This window comes from Carlito syrichta, unplaced genomic scaffold, assembly GCF_000164805.1.
Source record: "Carlito syrichta isolate Samal-C Ts95f unplaced genomic scaffold, Tarsius_syrichta-2.0.1 Scaffold311911, whole genome shotgun sequence".
Taxonomy (NCBI): domain Eukaryota; kingdom Metazoa; phylum Chordata; class Mammalia; order Primates; family Tarsiidae; genus Carlito; species Carlito syrichta.
This window is the reverse complement of record NW_007256007.1, coordinates 67,603-83,049: the sequence shown is the minus strand read 5'-3', so window position 1 is coordinate 83,049 and position 15,447 is coordinate 67,603. Positions and strand designations below refer to the sequence as shown.

Sequence of the window (15,447 nt, the reverse complement as noted above, 5' to 3'; positions counted from 1 at the left end):
AGGTCTCACCAAGTTGCCCAGCGGGTCTCGAACCCGCGGGCTCAGGCAATCCACTCACCTTAGCCTCCCAAAGTGCTGGGATTACAGGCTGGGCCACCGAGCCAGTCAACAATACACCTATTGAGATGTTTTTTCCACTGCTTAAAGCAGTTTCTGAACTTGCCAATTTTGATAGCCTTTAGTGTTTTTGCTTTTTTTGTTTTTTCTTTTTTCACTTCTTTCACACTGGCAAAATGTTTCCCTTTGAGGACTTTTTTTCATCAGGTGAAACAAAAAAAATCACTTTGGGGCAAGATCAGGTGAATTAGGGAGGGTGGGGCACAGGGGTCATGCCTTTTTTTTTTTTTTTTTTGGTCAAAAACTGCTGAACTGGGCAGGTGTGTTGTCATGGTAGAAGAGCCAGTCACCTGTTTGCCACAATTCAGGATGTTTCTTCCGCAAATCATGAAGCAACCTTCTCAAAACTTCCAGATAAAAACTTTGGTTGACTGTTTGATCTGGAGGAACAAACTCTGAGTGTACTACAAGGGGCCTGCCCTCCAAAAGATAATTCTGGGGTTTTTTTGGGTCCCCCCTCGTATGTTTATTAATCAATAATGGTATAAAGGTCTGTCTTCCCTGGGACTATGAGTTCTTGAGGGCAGGGATGGGATCTATGTCCCAGACTGGATGACCCAGGACCGGCTTCCCCAAGGCCACCCCACTGCCACCCCTCCCTACCTCCTCACCTCCTGCCACTGTCCCCTGCTTCAGTGGTACCCATTGGTGAAGGCTGTGGCAATCAAAGGGCCCTGAAAACAAAAGAATTAGACTTCTAGGTTCCTAGGGAAAGCCCAGGGGCTCCTTCTCTCTCCACAGGAAACTGGAGGTGAGATCCAGACCCCTCCCTACCCACTGCAGGCCTGTTATAAGAGTCTCTGGGGTAGGCCTGGGAATCTGCACATACCCAGCACCCTGGTTAAAACCGGGGCACCTGAGCTGGAATCTAACCTCCAAGCAGGCAGAGTGGTGTGTGTTTCATTTGCACAACCCTAGAGCTCACAATGCCTGGCATAGAGGGTGATGACTAAATGCCCACTGAATAATACCCACATTGTTCCCTCTTGACAACACTTTCTTTCCCCATTCATTCTCCCTCACCCTCCTTTTGCCCTCACAGACAGATAAGTCCTTTCCCTTCCCCAACTTTGGGGTTTTCCAAGGTGAGGGATGAGGTGGAGGCCGCCAGGCCTGGCCACTCACCCCAAGACTGTGGCCAAAGCCGGTGCTGGGGGCGGGGCTGGCGGCACTGATGTAACTGCTGACCCCTGAGTCCTGGTTGGCCGCCCCATAGAGCTCGGCCATGGGGCCGGGGCTGGTGGTCCCCAGGAAGCCCCCTGTGCGGCTGGGAGTCGAACCTGGAGGGGGAGCCATCGTCCAGGGGTGAGAGCCTGACAACCCAGAAAGAAGACGGTGATAGCCCCGGCGCCCACTGCCACCCCACAGCACCCACTCAAACCTCTTCCACCCACCCTGACTGTGGCCCCCACTTCCCCGCAAGCCCTGTGGGCCCACTCCCTGGAGATCTCTCCAAGTCTATCATCTAACTATCCCTAGCCCACATTCCGATGACCTCTTGTCTGACCACTCAGCAACCTCCCTTCTCGAGCCCCTTCCAACCTTTCCCCACCTGGCAGCCAAGGGCATTTGCTAAACCCTGACTCCCAGCCCTCTGCTATTTGAAATGTCTGCTGTTTCCCTAGCACCCAGCCCTTCCTCCCTCCTTCTCCCTGCTACCCACGTCTGCACTGCCCCATATTCACTGGCCTGGTCACATGCTATTCCCTCAGCCAGAAAGACTTTTTCTCCTCTCTGCCTTCAGACCCAAAGTGGAAAGGCCTTCTTCCCGGAAGCCTTCCCTGGCCTTCCTCAGAGGCCCAGCTGGGAGTTTCTCTGGTATCTGGATTCTCCTGGCAGCACAACTTTCATCCATCAGGACCACTGCCTTTTCAACACCCGCTGCCCCCACCAGCCTGTAGCTCTGGAGGGCAGAGACCCTGTCAGTCTCGCTCCTGGCTGATTTGCCAGTGCTGGCACAACACTCAGCACAGAGGAGGTGATCAGTGAGTACTTGAGAGAATGAATAAAGGAGTCCCTTGGCAAAGGAGTAGCAGTGGCCATCTCCCCTATCCTCGGGACTTCTCTGCTCTCGATAACCCCCGATCTCACTTCTGGCACCCCAAAAGTCCTCACCTGTTCCTCGAACCACAGCTGCCGCCGCCGCCGCCGCTGCCATTGGTCCATACGCAGTGAGAGGAATGGCTGAAATGGAAGGTATGGACACATCAGTGTGGCTGGTGAGGGGCGGAGGTCGATAAACGGGGCCCCGACCTTCTGGACAGAGTCTCTCCAGCCTGACTCCACCTCAGAGGGGTCAGTACAGCCCCAGGGTTGAAGCAGGAAGAGCTACCTTGGCCACCGTCTGTGTCCTGACCCGCGCAATGAATGGAGAAAGGCAGGCAAGAGGCCGGCTTCCCAGTGAGCAGCTCAGCCTCAGTTTCTCTCCTGGATTCCAAGAACACACCTGAACAACCTAAAACTCGTTGAGGCTGGGGACAGGACACCCAACCCTGCTGCAAGTGCTGCCGGCCACTGTCCCCTTCTCCAGAGTGCCCTTGGAAGAACAGGAGCCATCTGGCCTAGAGGTGCCCAGGAGGGAGGCTCTGTCCCCCTTTGCAGCCCCAGCCACTGCAGCTAGTGATTGATGGACCAGGGGGACAGAGAGCTGGACCTATTGCCTCCAAGTGGGAGAGACTCTGGTGCAACTCAGGCGCCAGAGCTCCCTGTGGGGTTAGGCTGAGGCTAGCTGCCAGCAGAGGCCACGGCTTCACTGCATGCCTTCTGCTGCCTGTCCTGTTTCCCTCACTCCCTTCCCTGAGTGCACCCCGCAGGGCCTCCCCGACCACCCAGCCAGAAGCGGCCACTCCCTCCCCTAAACCCCTGCAGTCCCTCTTCTGTCATCCCCTCTTTAAACACAGGCACCTTGCTAATCCCTTGTGTGCTGTCTGCCTCCACCTTGCCTTGTACACAGCAAGTGTTTAATAACTGTCCGCCGAAGGAGGAAGGTACCTCTGCTTAAATAACCAGCTGGTTTGAGCCTGGAGCTGCCCAGGGCTGAGAGATGATCGCCCCCTACTGCTTAGCTCTGCCCACGTGCAGAGCAAAAGTCTGTAGAGTTTGCATGTGGCAGCCTCCAAAACACCAGGCTCCCACCCCTAGATGTCCCCCTTGGGGCTGTTGAGGTGACCTTGGCCCTGGCTAGAACTAGACTTGTGGTTAGGGACCCCAGACACAAGGCACTTGAAAATCTTTGGGAAGGCCATTGGATTGGGGGATTCAAATCCAGGACTGAGATTCCCATACCCTGGAGTCTTTCCTAAGAACTTCATACTGGGGACTCTTCACACGTCACCTCCTCTAGGAAGCCTTTCCTGACTACTCTTGCTAAGGCAGCCTCTTGTCCCCAAACCTAATGCCTTAGCATATTTCCCTGCTTAATTTTCCTTATGGAACTTCTCACAGTCCCAAAATATCTTTTTGGTTTTTTTTTTGAGTGGGAGTCTCACTCCATCGCACCCGGCCACTGCAGCCTCGACTTGCTGGGCTCAGGCCATCCTTCTGCCTCAGCCTTCCAAGTAGCTGGAGCTACAGGTGCACACTACCATGCCCAGCTATTTTTTTAAATTGTAGAGAGAAGGTTGCACCGTGTAGCCCAGGCTGGTCTCGAACCCACTGGCTCAGGCAATCCTCTCGCCTTGGCCTCTCAAAGTGCTGGGATTATAGGCTTGAGCCACCATGCCCAGCCCCAAAATATCTTCTTTACTTGTTTGTTTACTTATTTATTGCTGTCTCCATTTTCTACCTTGTTTATTTCATTCACCGTTGTACCCCCAGTGCCTGGAAAGGCATCTGGCACAATAAATATGTATAAAATACATGCAAAAAACACCCCAGTCTCCTTTTCTCCAAGGCAAAAGAAAATAAGAAAGTTCTGACCCTAGACGCTCAAGTATTGCTGAGCCTTGAAGCCTCTCCCTCTCCTGCCAAGATATCTCCAAAGGGGACATTTCTTCCTTCAGTTCTTTACGACCAGGGGCTGAGTTCCGAGGTCTGTTTTTTGGCCCATTTAGGCATTTCTGCAGAATAAAGTCAGAGTAGCCAACCCAGCAGGTGCGTACCACACTGTTAAGAATTACTTGTTTGTATAATAACTATTTGTTTCCCTCTGTAGACTACAAGTTCTGAGACGGCAGGGTCTGCCTCTATCTTATCCCGGCTCTGCCCCCAGGGTCTGGCAGAGTGTCCCTTGTACAGGAGGTACTCAACACACAGTTCTTTAAGAGAGGCAGGCACTCTCTCGCTCTGTCACCCAGGTTGGGGTACAGTGGCACAATCATAGCTCACTGTAGCCTTGAATTTCTGGGCTCAAGCGATCCTCCCATGTCAGTCTCATGAATAACTGGGATTACAGGTATATGCCACCGTGACTGACTTTTAAATTACTTGCAGAAACAGGGTTTTGCTATATTGTCCTGGTCTCTAACTCCCGGCCTCAAGTGATCCTCCTGCCCCAGCCTCCCAAAGTACTGGGATTACAGGCATAAGCCACTGCTCCCAGCCCTTGTAGTTCTTAAATGGGTAACAAGGACCTCCTTTCAGCCCCCCACATCCTCCAACTGCTGGTCAGGAAAGAGCTATCACCTCCATCTCTAGGGATCTCCTCCCTCCCTTTCCTTCACCCCATGTTTCTCTCTCCCCTCTCCTACTTTGGGGAAACTCTGAACACCCCTTGGAAGGAAGGTTTCATCGAAATCAGCACTCATGCTCACGTCCTTTGCATATGGTCGGGTTGGGGGGAAGAGTCTAGGGTGGGGTGGGGGGAGAAGCAGGTTTGACAGAGAAACCCCTCACAGCCCACCCCGTGTGCTCACAGTCCCCCTAGTTCAGATCCTGCTCTGCAGCTGAGCCAGCTGGCCCCAGTGAAGGCTCCAGTCAGAACCAGCCCCCGGTCACCAAGCACCTTCATCCCACTTGCCCTGAACTTACCAAGGGGCGGCTGTAGAGCTGGATTCGGCCCTTGAATATGTTTCATTTGGTGCACTATATACACATAGTTTGAGTTGGAGTCTCACTCTGTTGCCCAGGCTGGAGTGCAGTGGCATGCCACCGCAGCCTTGACCTGCTGGACTCAGGCGATCCTTCCACCTCAGCCTTCCATGTAGTTGGAACTACAGGCATGCGCCACCATGCCTGGCCAGTTTTTTGATTTGTTACAGAGACGAGGTCTTGCCAAGTTGCCCAGGCTGGTTTTGAATCCCTGGGCTCAGGCAATCCTCTCACCTCCGCCTCCCAAAGTGCTGGGATTACAGGTGTGAGCCACCACGCCTGGCACAATATTTTAATTATTTGGAATCTGTTGCCAACATTTACAAATAATTGGGAAATTCATACAAAAGCAAGAGCCTAGTTGCTAGCTTCTTTGGAAAAATGAGACCTGAGTATACTGAGTCTGCATCTCCCCCTGGCAAAAGTCTATGGGCACCGAGTGCAGGAATGCCCATTCTAGTGTACAGAAGTCCCCACCTGGCCCACTTTGCAATGAGTTTGAGACCCTGGCTTGTTCACTGCCAGATCCCAGAGCCTCCATGGAGCCTGGCACCCGGGAGGTGTTAGATAAATATTTGCCAAATGGATGAATGAGTGACTTTGCCTCCATCTGCTTGGCTTGGTCCTATGCCCCACCCTTAAGGGCCATGTAACCACCCAGACTGGCCAGTGCCCAGGCACAGTCTGCTGTGTCCCCACAGCGAGAAGGCTGGCAGGGAGGAGAAAAGGGTCCCGCTAGCTTTCCAGGAAGGACCCTGAGCCCCTTCTCTTTCTCCCGCTGTGGCCTGTGAGGTATACGAAATCCGAGCGACTGACCTGTAAGCTCGGGGAGGACTGGGGCGCTCGGGAGAGGGGTCCGCTCTACACGGAATTCTAAAATGAAACGTAAAACAGCTTAGGAAGAAGCAGGGGAGGCCCCTTGGACATGGCCCAGGGAGGACAAATGCACCCACAGGGACACTGGGTGAGGGGACAGGCCATGCAGAGGGCTTAAGAGCTGGGAATGGGAGCGCATGGTGCCCGGCAGGCAGAGGAGGGCAAGGAAACAGACACAGGGAAGAGAGACAGAGTGACAGAGAGAGAGAGAGAGAGAGAGAGAGAGAGAGAGAGAGAGAGAGGGCAGAGTTGCCACCTATACCCTAGGCATGGGGCAGGGCTAGAGCCACGATTCCAGATGTTTCTTAAAAGGCTTAAGATTGCACCAAAAACATCTCCTTCCAGAATCTCCTCTTTTTCTTTTCTTTTTTTATGGGGAAGCAGTTTGATGAAAAGCGATGGCCCTAGAACAGGTCAGGCTTGGGATCTGTCACTTCCTAGTTGTGTCATCTTAGCGAGTCATTCTTCCTCTCTGAACCTATTTCCTCATCTATAAAATGAGGATAATCATGAGATTACTGGGAGAATGAGGTAACACAATGTACAAATGATTCTAAGCTGAAGAGATCTGGGTAGAGGATGCAAGTACTTAGGGACCCTTCAAATAAATAAGATCCAAAAAATCAAAACATAAAAAACCTTGCAAAAGGTTTTTTTTTTGGGAGTTGGAATCTCTCATTCTGTCACCCAGGCTGGAGTGCAGTGGCACGCTCATGGTCACCGCAGCCTCGACCTGCTGGGCTCAGGTGATTCTTCCATCTCAGCCTTCCAAGTAGCTGGAACTACAGGCATGTGCTACCATGCCCGGCTAATTCTTGAGTTATTGTAGAGATGAGGTCTTGCCAAATTGCTCAGGCTGGTCTCGAACTTGTGGGCTCAGGCAATCCTCTCACCTCGGCCTCCCAAGTGCTGGGATTATAGGTGCAAAGGTTTGATATTTGATGTTTCAAAGAAAATAACATTGAATAGTCATTAAGGAATAGTCCAGAACTTTGCTGGGCTTCCTGACACTTATTTTATTTTTTTTGAGTTGGAGTCTCACTCTGTTGCCCATACTGGAGTGCAGTGGCACACTCCTGGCCACCGCAGCCTCAACCTGCTGGGCGCCGGCGATCCTTCCGCCTCAGCCTTCCAAGTAGCCGGAACTACAGGTGTGTGCTACCATGCCCAGCTAGTTTTTTGATTTATTGTAGAGACGAGATCTCGCCTAGTTGCCCGGGTGGGTCTCGAACCCGCGGACTCAGGCAATCCACTCACCTCAGCCTCCCAAAGTGCTGGGATTACAGGCTGAGCCACCACACCTGGCCCCGACACTTATTTTAAGGTCTAGTGTTATTTTCGTGCTGAATTGCAAATGCAATTGGTGATTATAATGCTTCTGAATTTTTTTTTCAGCATTTAGGGTCTCAGCATAGCACCCTGTCTGGACTTGAAAGGGCTCAGCATGGCATCTGGTCATTATAAGTGTGTCCATGAAGACACGACCAATACTGGCCCTCAGAGAGGCCCCCCATCACAAGCCCGATGCCCTCCTTGGGTGAAGTGGCAACGCTGGAGTTGGGTGGGGAGGAGAGAAAGGCAGGAAGCAGGCAGAGAATGGCCTGGGAGAGAACCATGCCATGCAGAGCCACATTGGAAGCCCCTGCCCCCAGTTTCCGGGGAAGGGGGTGAGGAGGGGATGGGTGGGGAGAGGCCCTTCTTCCTCAGACATGCCCTTCCTTCTAAGCCTCCAGCAGGCAGATCCCCAGCCATGCAACCCCAGACACCGCCCTGAGGAGTCTGACTGCCCAGGAACTGGGGACATGCTGGCAGCAGAGGGACACCAAGCAGGACTTACCGGGGAACTGGTAGGTATAGCCAGGGGCAAGCCCTGTATAACTCCGGCTGGCATAGGTCGTGGCTTGGAAACCCGGGTAACCTGATGGGGCAAGGGAACAGTGTCAGATGCTGCACCCACAACTCAACTCATGCTCACTGGGGAGGGATCTGAGCCACTCATTTCCCTCTCACCATCCCATATTATGAGTAACAGTCAGTTGCAAATATCTTCTGCATGCCAAGTCCCGCGCTGAGCACACTGCACACTTCATTATCTCATTAAGCCTCACAAACACCCTAAGAGCTAAGTACTATTAGGGACTCCATTTTACAGACAAGGAAGCTGGGGATTGGTGACACTTACAGGCTGAGAAGAATCCAAAGCCCTTCGTGCTCTGGGTCCTGCTTCCTTCCTGTCCTCATCTGTATTCTGCCCCTCCCTCCCTCTGCTCCAGCCACACTGGCTTCTTTGCTGTTTCTCCGCTTTGCTAAGCTTGTTCCCACCTCAGAGCCTTTGCACATGTTGTTGCCTCCACCTGGAACACTCTTCCTCAGATTGTTGCATGACTGAGTCCTTCTCACAGTGTTAGACTCCGAGATGTCGTCCCTTAGGAGTTCTCCTTCCCATCAGTTACAATCTCTATCATGTCACCCTGGTTTTTCTCTTAGCTCTGATGGCCATTATCTGAACTGATCTCATGATTTTTTTTTTTTTTGCGTCAGAGTCTCACTCTGTTGCCCAGGCTGGAGTACAGTGGCACAATTACAGCTCACCACAGCCTTGATCTCCTGGGCTCAGGTGATCCTCCTGCCTCGGTCTCCCAAATAGCTGAGTAACTGGGACTATAGGTGGGTACCACCATGCCTGGATAATTTTCTCATTTTTTTGTAGAGGAAAGGCCTCACTATATTGTCCAGGCTGTTCTCAAACTCCTGGGCTTAAGCAATCCTTCCACCTCAGCCTCCCAAAGTGCTGGGATTACAGACGTGAGCCACCATGCCCAGATCATGATTTCTCTTAAGTGCTGATGTTCTGTTTTCCCAAAGAAAAATCATATCGTTAGTGACAATGGTGCAATTTAGATTCAAAACTCAGATCTAACCAATCCAAGCCTCCTAACCACTAATCTCACTATTTTGTAAGGAATTTCTCCCCCCCCACCTTTTAAATGGGGCTGAAACGGACTCATAAATAATCTTAAAAGAAAACGTCCTCAATTTTCTAGGTGATGAAAAAGACGAGACAACTAAATCTGACCCATCTGATTCTAACCTAGATCCTGTCTGGAAAGTAAAAATATGCTATAAAGAGCACTAGTGGAGTCAATTGATAAAATCGGAAAATAGAAAGTAGACTAGGTAAGAATAGTATATCAATATAAATTTATAAAATTGGTAATGTTTAAACTGTGGTTACATGGAAGACTATCTCTAATCTTAGGAAGTATTTATGGATGAAGGGCTAGGAAACTTATAACTAACCCTCAAATGATTCAGGGACAAGTTAGAAGTATGTGTATATGTACACATAGGTACATGTATACACACACATATATACACACAGATTGACACTGATAAAGCAAATAGGGCAAAATGCTAACAACAGTTGAATCTGAGAAAAGGATGTATGGATGTTCTTTGTACTATTTTATTTTTGCAACTCTTCTGAGAGTTTGGAATTACTTTTGAATACAAAGTTGAAGAAAACAACCTCAAGGAAGACTGCCTCTTTTGACGGGACTCCCCTCCCCCCATGTCTGTGATCCCAACCCTGACCCTTGGGCCAATACCATGATCTTCTCCTCCGAATTCCCAGGGGACCTCCATGTGCAGTCCTCCCCCATGCCTGGCATAAAGATCCCCTTGCACTGTTCTCTTTCTGTGTGTACACATCTTATCTCTCCAAGGAGACCATGAGTTTCCTGGGGGCCAAGCTCAGATTGATCACCCTGAGGCCTGGACCCAAAGCATGGCTGACTCCCTGTCAACTTTTAAGACTCATCATACCCTTCACTTCCTCCAGGTGGATTTAAGTGCCTCCTTGGACCTCCCATGGCTTCCGACCACTCTGTGGCAGCAATACCCACTTACTCCTGTCTCCCACTTGAGGGAGAGCCCCACAAGAGCAAGTCCTGCCTCTCAGAAACTGCTCAGTTACTATTAGTTGAATGATTAACAAGAGGTAGGCTTTTTTTTTTTTTTTTTTTGCCTTCCCAAGGGTTTCAGGCCTTTGCAAATACTGTTCCCTCTGCCTGGCTGGAACACTTTTTTCCTTCCCTTCTCCCCAGCCCTCCCATAAATGGCTCCTACTCAACTCACAGACTCAAATGTCACTTCTCCAAGTCTTGGTCAAGTTCCCTATGACCACACTCCCTTGGCACTCTACACTTCTGTCTTAAATCTATTTAGCTTCTTATTTATCTCCCCTGCCAAGTCAGAAAGCTCCAGGAAAGTCACTGTTGTAATTCCTGGCACAGAGCCTGGCACATATAGTTGCTACCATTTACTGGATGAAGTGATGGATGGAGGAATGATGGGATGGATGGGTGAGGGAAGACAGATTGACAGTTTACATGGTTGGACCTTTCTTCTGACCACCACCAGGGGGCAGCACCCCCCAACCAAACCACCCCACCTTGGGTAGGACTGTCCCACTGGACAGATCCCCAGTCCTCACTCCCTCCCAGTGACTCAGACAGGAGGAGGGCAGACCACAAAGGAGGTGCGGCACCCACGCAGCCCCTGCTAGCCCCAGGAGCAGTTCTGGCAGAAAGAAGCCACAGGCGCAAGCCGCGCACATACCCAGCATGCCAATGCCCAGCATGAAGGCGTCCATTCCATAGGGCATGACTCGAGACCTTCCCCGGGCTGAGCCCGTTGGCGACATCACCTCCTTTGGCTGAGCTTTCTTACATTCCACCTGGAATAAGACCCAGCAGTCAGTTCTTTCTGCAGACCTAGGGTCACTGCCCCTCCTGTTCCCTAGTCGGCCTCTTTACTACTACTTTCAGAGTTACTATTGATGGAGCGTTCGCTCTGTGCTAGGCATCACATAAATGGCTTTGTGTGCAATAATTCAATGAAAGCTTATGTCGACCCTTTGATGAGCAGCTGTTGGCACTTCCATTTTACAGATGTGGACACTAAGGCTCAGAGAGGGGAAGTCAACAGCCAGGTGACACTGCCTCCTTGTCTAGATTTTCAAGGTGTGGGAGAACTGGCTCTGCCCCACTTGGAGGCCGCTCTGCCTGCCTCTGAAACCTCAGAGCTCCCCTGCCTGGCTTCGCCTGGGCCCCCAGTCTCTCGCCATACCTCTACCCCATCCAATCCCAGCTCACCATTTTGTTGTTGATTTCATGGAAATGGATTTCACACACTTTCTCCACAATATCCTCACTCTCAAATGTGACAAACCCGAACCCTGGAGGTTGGACAAGGGGCAAAGGCAAGGTCAGAACCAGGGCTCATAGTCAAAACTCAATGCCATATCAATATGCCCACCCCTCTGGTGACTGTCTGAGAATTAAAGAAAACGCTCTGCCCACAGCCTAGGAGCCTCTCAACTACACAGAGACAGAATTTTAAGTTCCAAATTACAGATGAGCAAAACAAGACTCAGAGAAGTGAAAAACTTGCCCAAGGTCACATGGCAAGTTAGAAAGTAGAAGAGCTAGCCGGGCTTGGTGGCTCAGCCTGTAATCCCGTGCCTTGGGAGGCTGAGGTGAGTGAATTGCCTGAGCCTGCGGATTTGAGACCCGCCTGGGCAACTTGGTGAGAGCTCATCTCTAGAATAAATCAAAAATTTGTAGTTCCAGCTACTTGGAAGGCTGAGGTGGAAGGATTGCTAGAGCCCAGCAGGTCGAGGCTGCAGTGGCCGGGAGCGGCCACTGCACTCCAGTCTGGGCGACAGTGAGACTCCAACTCAAAAAAAAAAAAAAGAAAGTAGAAGGGCTTTGATGAGAATATACTCAACATGCTTTTTTTCTTCCTCAGATGCTTTCCAAAGAGATAAGAAAGATTACACACAAACACTTAATGAAACTTACACAAAGGTGTACATGCACAAACATGCATTTGTACACAGACATGCACATATATGGTATGTAGGCATGCGTGCACACACACACACACACCCCTAGGTATGCACATATCCCAGAGACACTGGTGCTCTAGGCATGTACAGTTAGCTTGACATACCAATACCCTATATATATATAATATGTTATATATCATATGTTATATATATCACATTATATATGCTATATATTATGTGTGTTTATATAATAAATACTCGGGCATCCTCACATGCACATACACAGAGCACATACCCCACTCCCAAAACAAACTAAAAGACCCAAAGCCCTGAAGCAACTGGAGAAAAAACCCTGCCTCCTGCCGGGTGTGCCCCAGGGGCTGGAAAGAGGCTTGTCCAAAGGCCAGGCCCTTGGGAGAAAAACAACCAGGCAGTGCACACAGTGTGGTCCAGATGCTCACAGGTTCAGGGGCAAGGGAGCTGGGGGCTGGGCAAGAGTAGACAGCCTGGGGCTGTGGAGTCAGCCGGACCCTGGGTGGCCTGGAGTAAGCTCTGGTTACCAGGGAAAAGGTAAGCCCAGCAGAGGCAGACACCAGCTAGGGCGGGGGTGGATGGCTCAGTTGGTGGAGGGGCTGCTCCTCTGCTACTCTCGGGTGTCTGCAATTCGGCAAGTTTCTAGCACAGGAAACAGTGGGACAAAAGCCTTCTGTAAGGCCAGGCCCAGGAGAGGATGCAGATCCTCAGGGATAGGATGTCAAGAGGCAAGATGAAAGGGCAGCTGTGACCTGTAGCCCCCTGGCTGACCACAGGGCCCAGTCTGGGAAGGGGGAGGGGGCCACACTCACCTCTGTGCCGGTTGGTGGTTTTGTCAAACATCAGCATGGCATCGTCCACCTGAAACAGAGCCTGCCATGGAGGACCCACCAGACACCACAACCTAGCAACAGGGGCTCATGCAACCCACTCCCGTCTTGTCCACTCCAGGCATTCACTAAAATCTGCTCCCCGTGCAGGGAAAGCTTTCCATCTGTAACCCCCTGGATGCCACAGCATCCCCTGTTCAACTACTGGATTCTCAGTGGACCAGCCTGCTTTTGTTAAGCTCCAAATATGTGCCTGGTACTCCTTCCAACATTCCCTGAGTGGTAAGATCCCCATTTTGTAGACAAGGAAATAGACTCAGAGAGGTGAAGTGGTCCACCTAAGGTCACACAGCAAGACCTAGACCAAAACCGGGGAGTAGGAGGCACTGAGCAGGTGCCACAGAAGGAAATGTGGGAGGAAGATTATGAGACAGGGAAGCAAAAGCCCCTTCCCTTTTTGCAAAAGGCGAGGAGGATGGCAGCCAGACTGGACTCCCCTCTCCTGGTACAGATCTTTTCCTCTAATTGAAGTTTCCTTTTGCTAGAGGCTGTAATTAAAGCAAGTAGAGTTCAGTGCCTGGGCTGCTTGCCTCCCACTGACTGGGGGAGGGAAAGGGACTGCGGAAGGGGGAGGGAGGGTCTGCGTGATCCACCGCTCTTGGACCCCAGTCTACTTTTCTTGCTACTCCCTCCAGGCAATCTCAGATACGCTGACAGCCAAAGGCCTTAGCTTCTACCCCATGGTCCTGACTCCCTTCCTTTGCCTGCATCTGGCGCCTCCTCCCTGCCCTCTTAGTTGAGGTCTGATTCACCCTTGGTATAAATCAGGGGCTGCCTCTGATAACTCCTATCCCATTTTAGCCCCGACCCTCCCCTGAAAGGCCAGGTATCCAAAGGATAAAGAAAAACTTCCCTCAGGCCATGGGGCCCAGCCTCTTCCCCATTCTCCTTCCCTCCATTTCCAGGCCCATCATCTGCCTCATTAAAGTGGAAAGGGCAGACCCTGAACTAGGGTGATCCTCTAGTTCTCCTTAGGTGCCAAGCTACACTGGGCCTCTGACTGCCCCCTGGGAGAACCAGGACCCCACTGAGCCAGGAGGCAGTGGCCGGGAGGGGAGCCCTAGAGAATCTCAGAGGTTAATGACATCTCCCTTCCCAAGAAGGCTCCTGTCTCAGGGACCATACAGCAGAGTGCCACCCTCACTTCCATCCCTACGGACCCAATCCCCTGGGTCTTGATCCTGAATCAGCTGAACCGTCCAACCTGGGCAGTCGCTTCAGATTCAGCCCATCTTTGTGCCCTTGCTTAACCAACGGAAAACAGAAACTCAGAAGGGAGGACTGTGATCAAAGCACAGGCCTTGGGAAGGACAGGCTGTGGTAGAATCCTGGGTCCTGCATTTACTGGTCGAGTAACCTTGAGCAAGAAGTTTGACGTTTCTATACTTTGGTTTATCATCTGTGAAATGGGTATAAGTGTCTGTCTCATAGGAAGGAATGAAAAGAAAGACACTTAAACACTTTTTCGGAGACATGATCTCACTATGTTGCCCAGGCTGTTCTCAAACTCCTGGACCCAAGCAGTACTTCTGACTCAGCCTCAATACTTCTGACAAATGTGTACCACCACACCTGGCTTTGGGAAGAGTTAAATGAGACAGTACATCCAACACTCTGAACTCACAGTACCTGGGATACAGCAAGTGCTTAATAAATAATGGCTATTATTATTAGCTTCATTATGGAGGGGCTTGCGCATAGTCACGTGGGGGAGCGTGGCAGTGCTAGAAAGAGAGCAGCCCAACACTACTGCCTTGAAGGCTGCACGAGGACAGTGTGTCAGTTGGGGCTATGACCATGACCACCTGTCCTACTGCGAACCTTGACTTGTGCTCAATCAATATTTTTCGAATGAATGAATGAATGAGCTAGCCACACCTTCCTGCCTAATCCAACAGCTCTGAGTTCTTGCCTGACCCATACATGGATTCAGCCCAAACGACAGCCCTCTCCGCCCTCCTCTGCCCAACCTTGCAACTCCACCATCCCCAGCCCCTAGACCCTTCATCTTGGGCCTTGGCGGAACAGACCCCCAGTGGGGCGGCGGGGTTGAGGCCAGGGCAAGGGGCGAGGGAAATGGCTGGGGGTCCAGGTTACCCCCCGCCGGTGTCCCCTCCTGGGACCAGCTGAGGGGAGGGAGGCTCCCGGCCCGGTGTCCTTAATAGGCTTTGGTCTCCATGGGAACCCGAGGGCAGGGGGGCTCGGGCGGGGGGAGGGGAGGCGGCCGAGGCCTGCTGACCAGTGGGAGCCGCCAAGTTCGGCGGCCGCTAAGCCTGAGTGGCAGCCATGGCGGCTGACCATTGTTCCCCCCTCGGCGGCGGCCCCTCGATCCGGGCGGGGAGCCCCCCGCCGCGGGGCCCTTGGCATTCCCGGCTGTCCCCTTCGCTCCCTGGCAGCCTATTCTCCGGCTCCCCCTGGCCTCCCCGGGCCGGTTTCACATGCCAACGCCGATTTAGGCCCGAACAAAAGACGCGGCCGCTGACGGCTTCTCCTGGGGCCCGGTTGCCATGGCAACGCCGGCCCCGGGGGCAGGCGGCCTCCAATCACAGCTGCTGGATCAGATTAGTGCGAGCTCTAATGCTCGGCGCTCAGACACAAAGACACCCCGCCGGAGCCGAGCCGGGCCTGCTGCTTCCCAGGAGCGCCCTTCCC

The 15,447-nt window shown here is 51.9% G+C and overlaps 1 protein-coding gene across 1 annotated transcript in view; it reads right to left on the bottom strand.

The window, feature by feature from the left end:
* MSI1 (musashi RNA binding protein 1) overlaps positions 1-15,447 on the bottom strand; it is a 28,048-nt gene that overhangs the window by 3,993 nt on the left and 8,608 nt on the right. The window contains exons 7-14 of the mRNA XM_008069305.2: positions 12,718-12,766; positions 11,178-11,260; positions 10,642-10,759; positions 7,859-7,939; positions 5,962-6,018; positions 2,233-2,301; positions 1,243-1,397; positions 729-791 (exon numbers count right to left, since the gene is read on the bottom strand). Coding sequence (XP_008067496.1) covers positions 750-791; positions 1,243-1,397; positions 2,233-2,301; positions 5,962-6,018; positions 7,859-7,939; positions 10,642-10,759; positions 11,178-11,260; positions 12,718-12,766 — 654 coding nt within the window. The 3' untranslated portion in view covers positions 729-749. The remainder of the gene's footprint in view (positions 1-728; positions 792-1,242; positions 1,398-2,232; positions 2,302-5,961; positions 6,019-7,858; positions 7,940-10,641; positions 10,760-11,177; positions 11,261-12,717; positions 12,767-15,447) is intronic.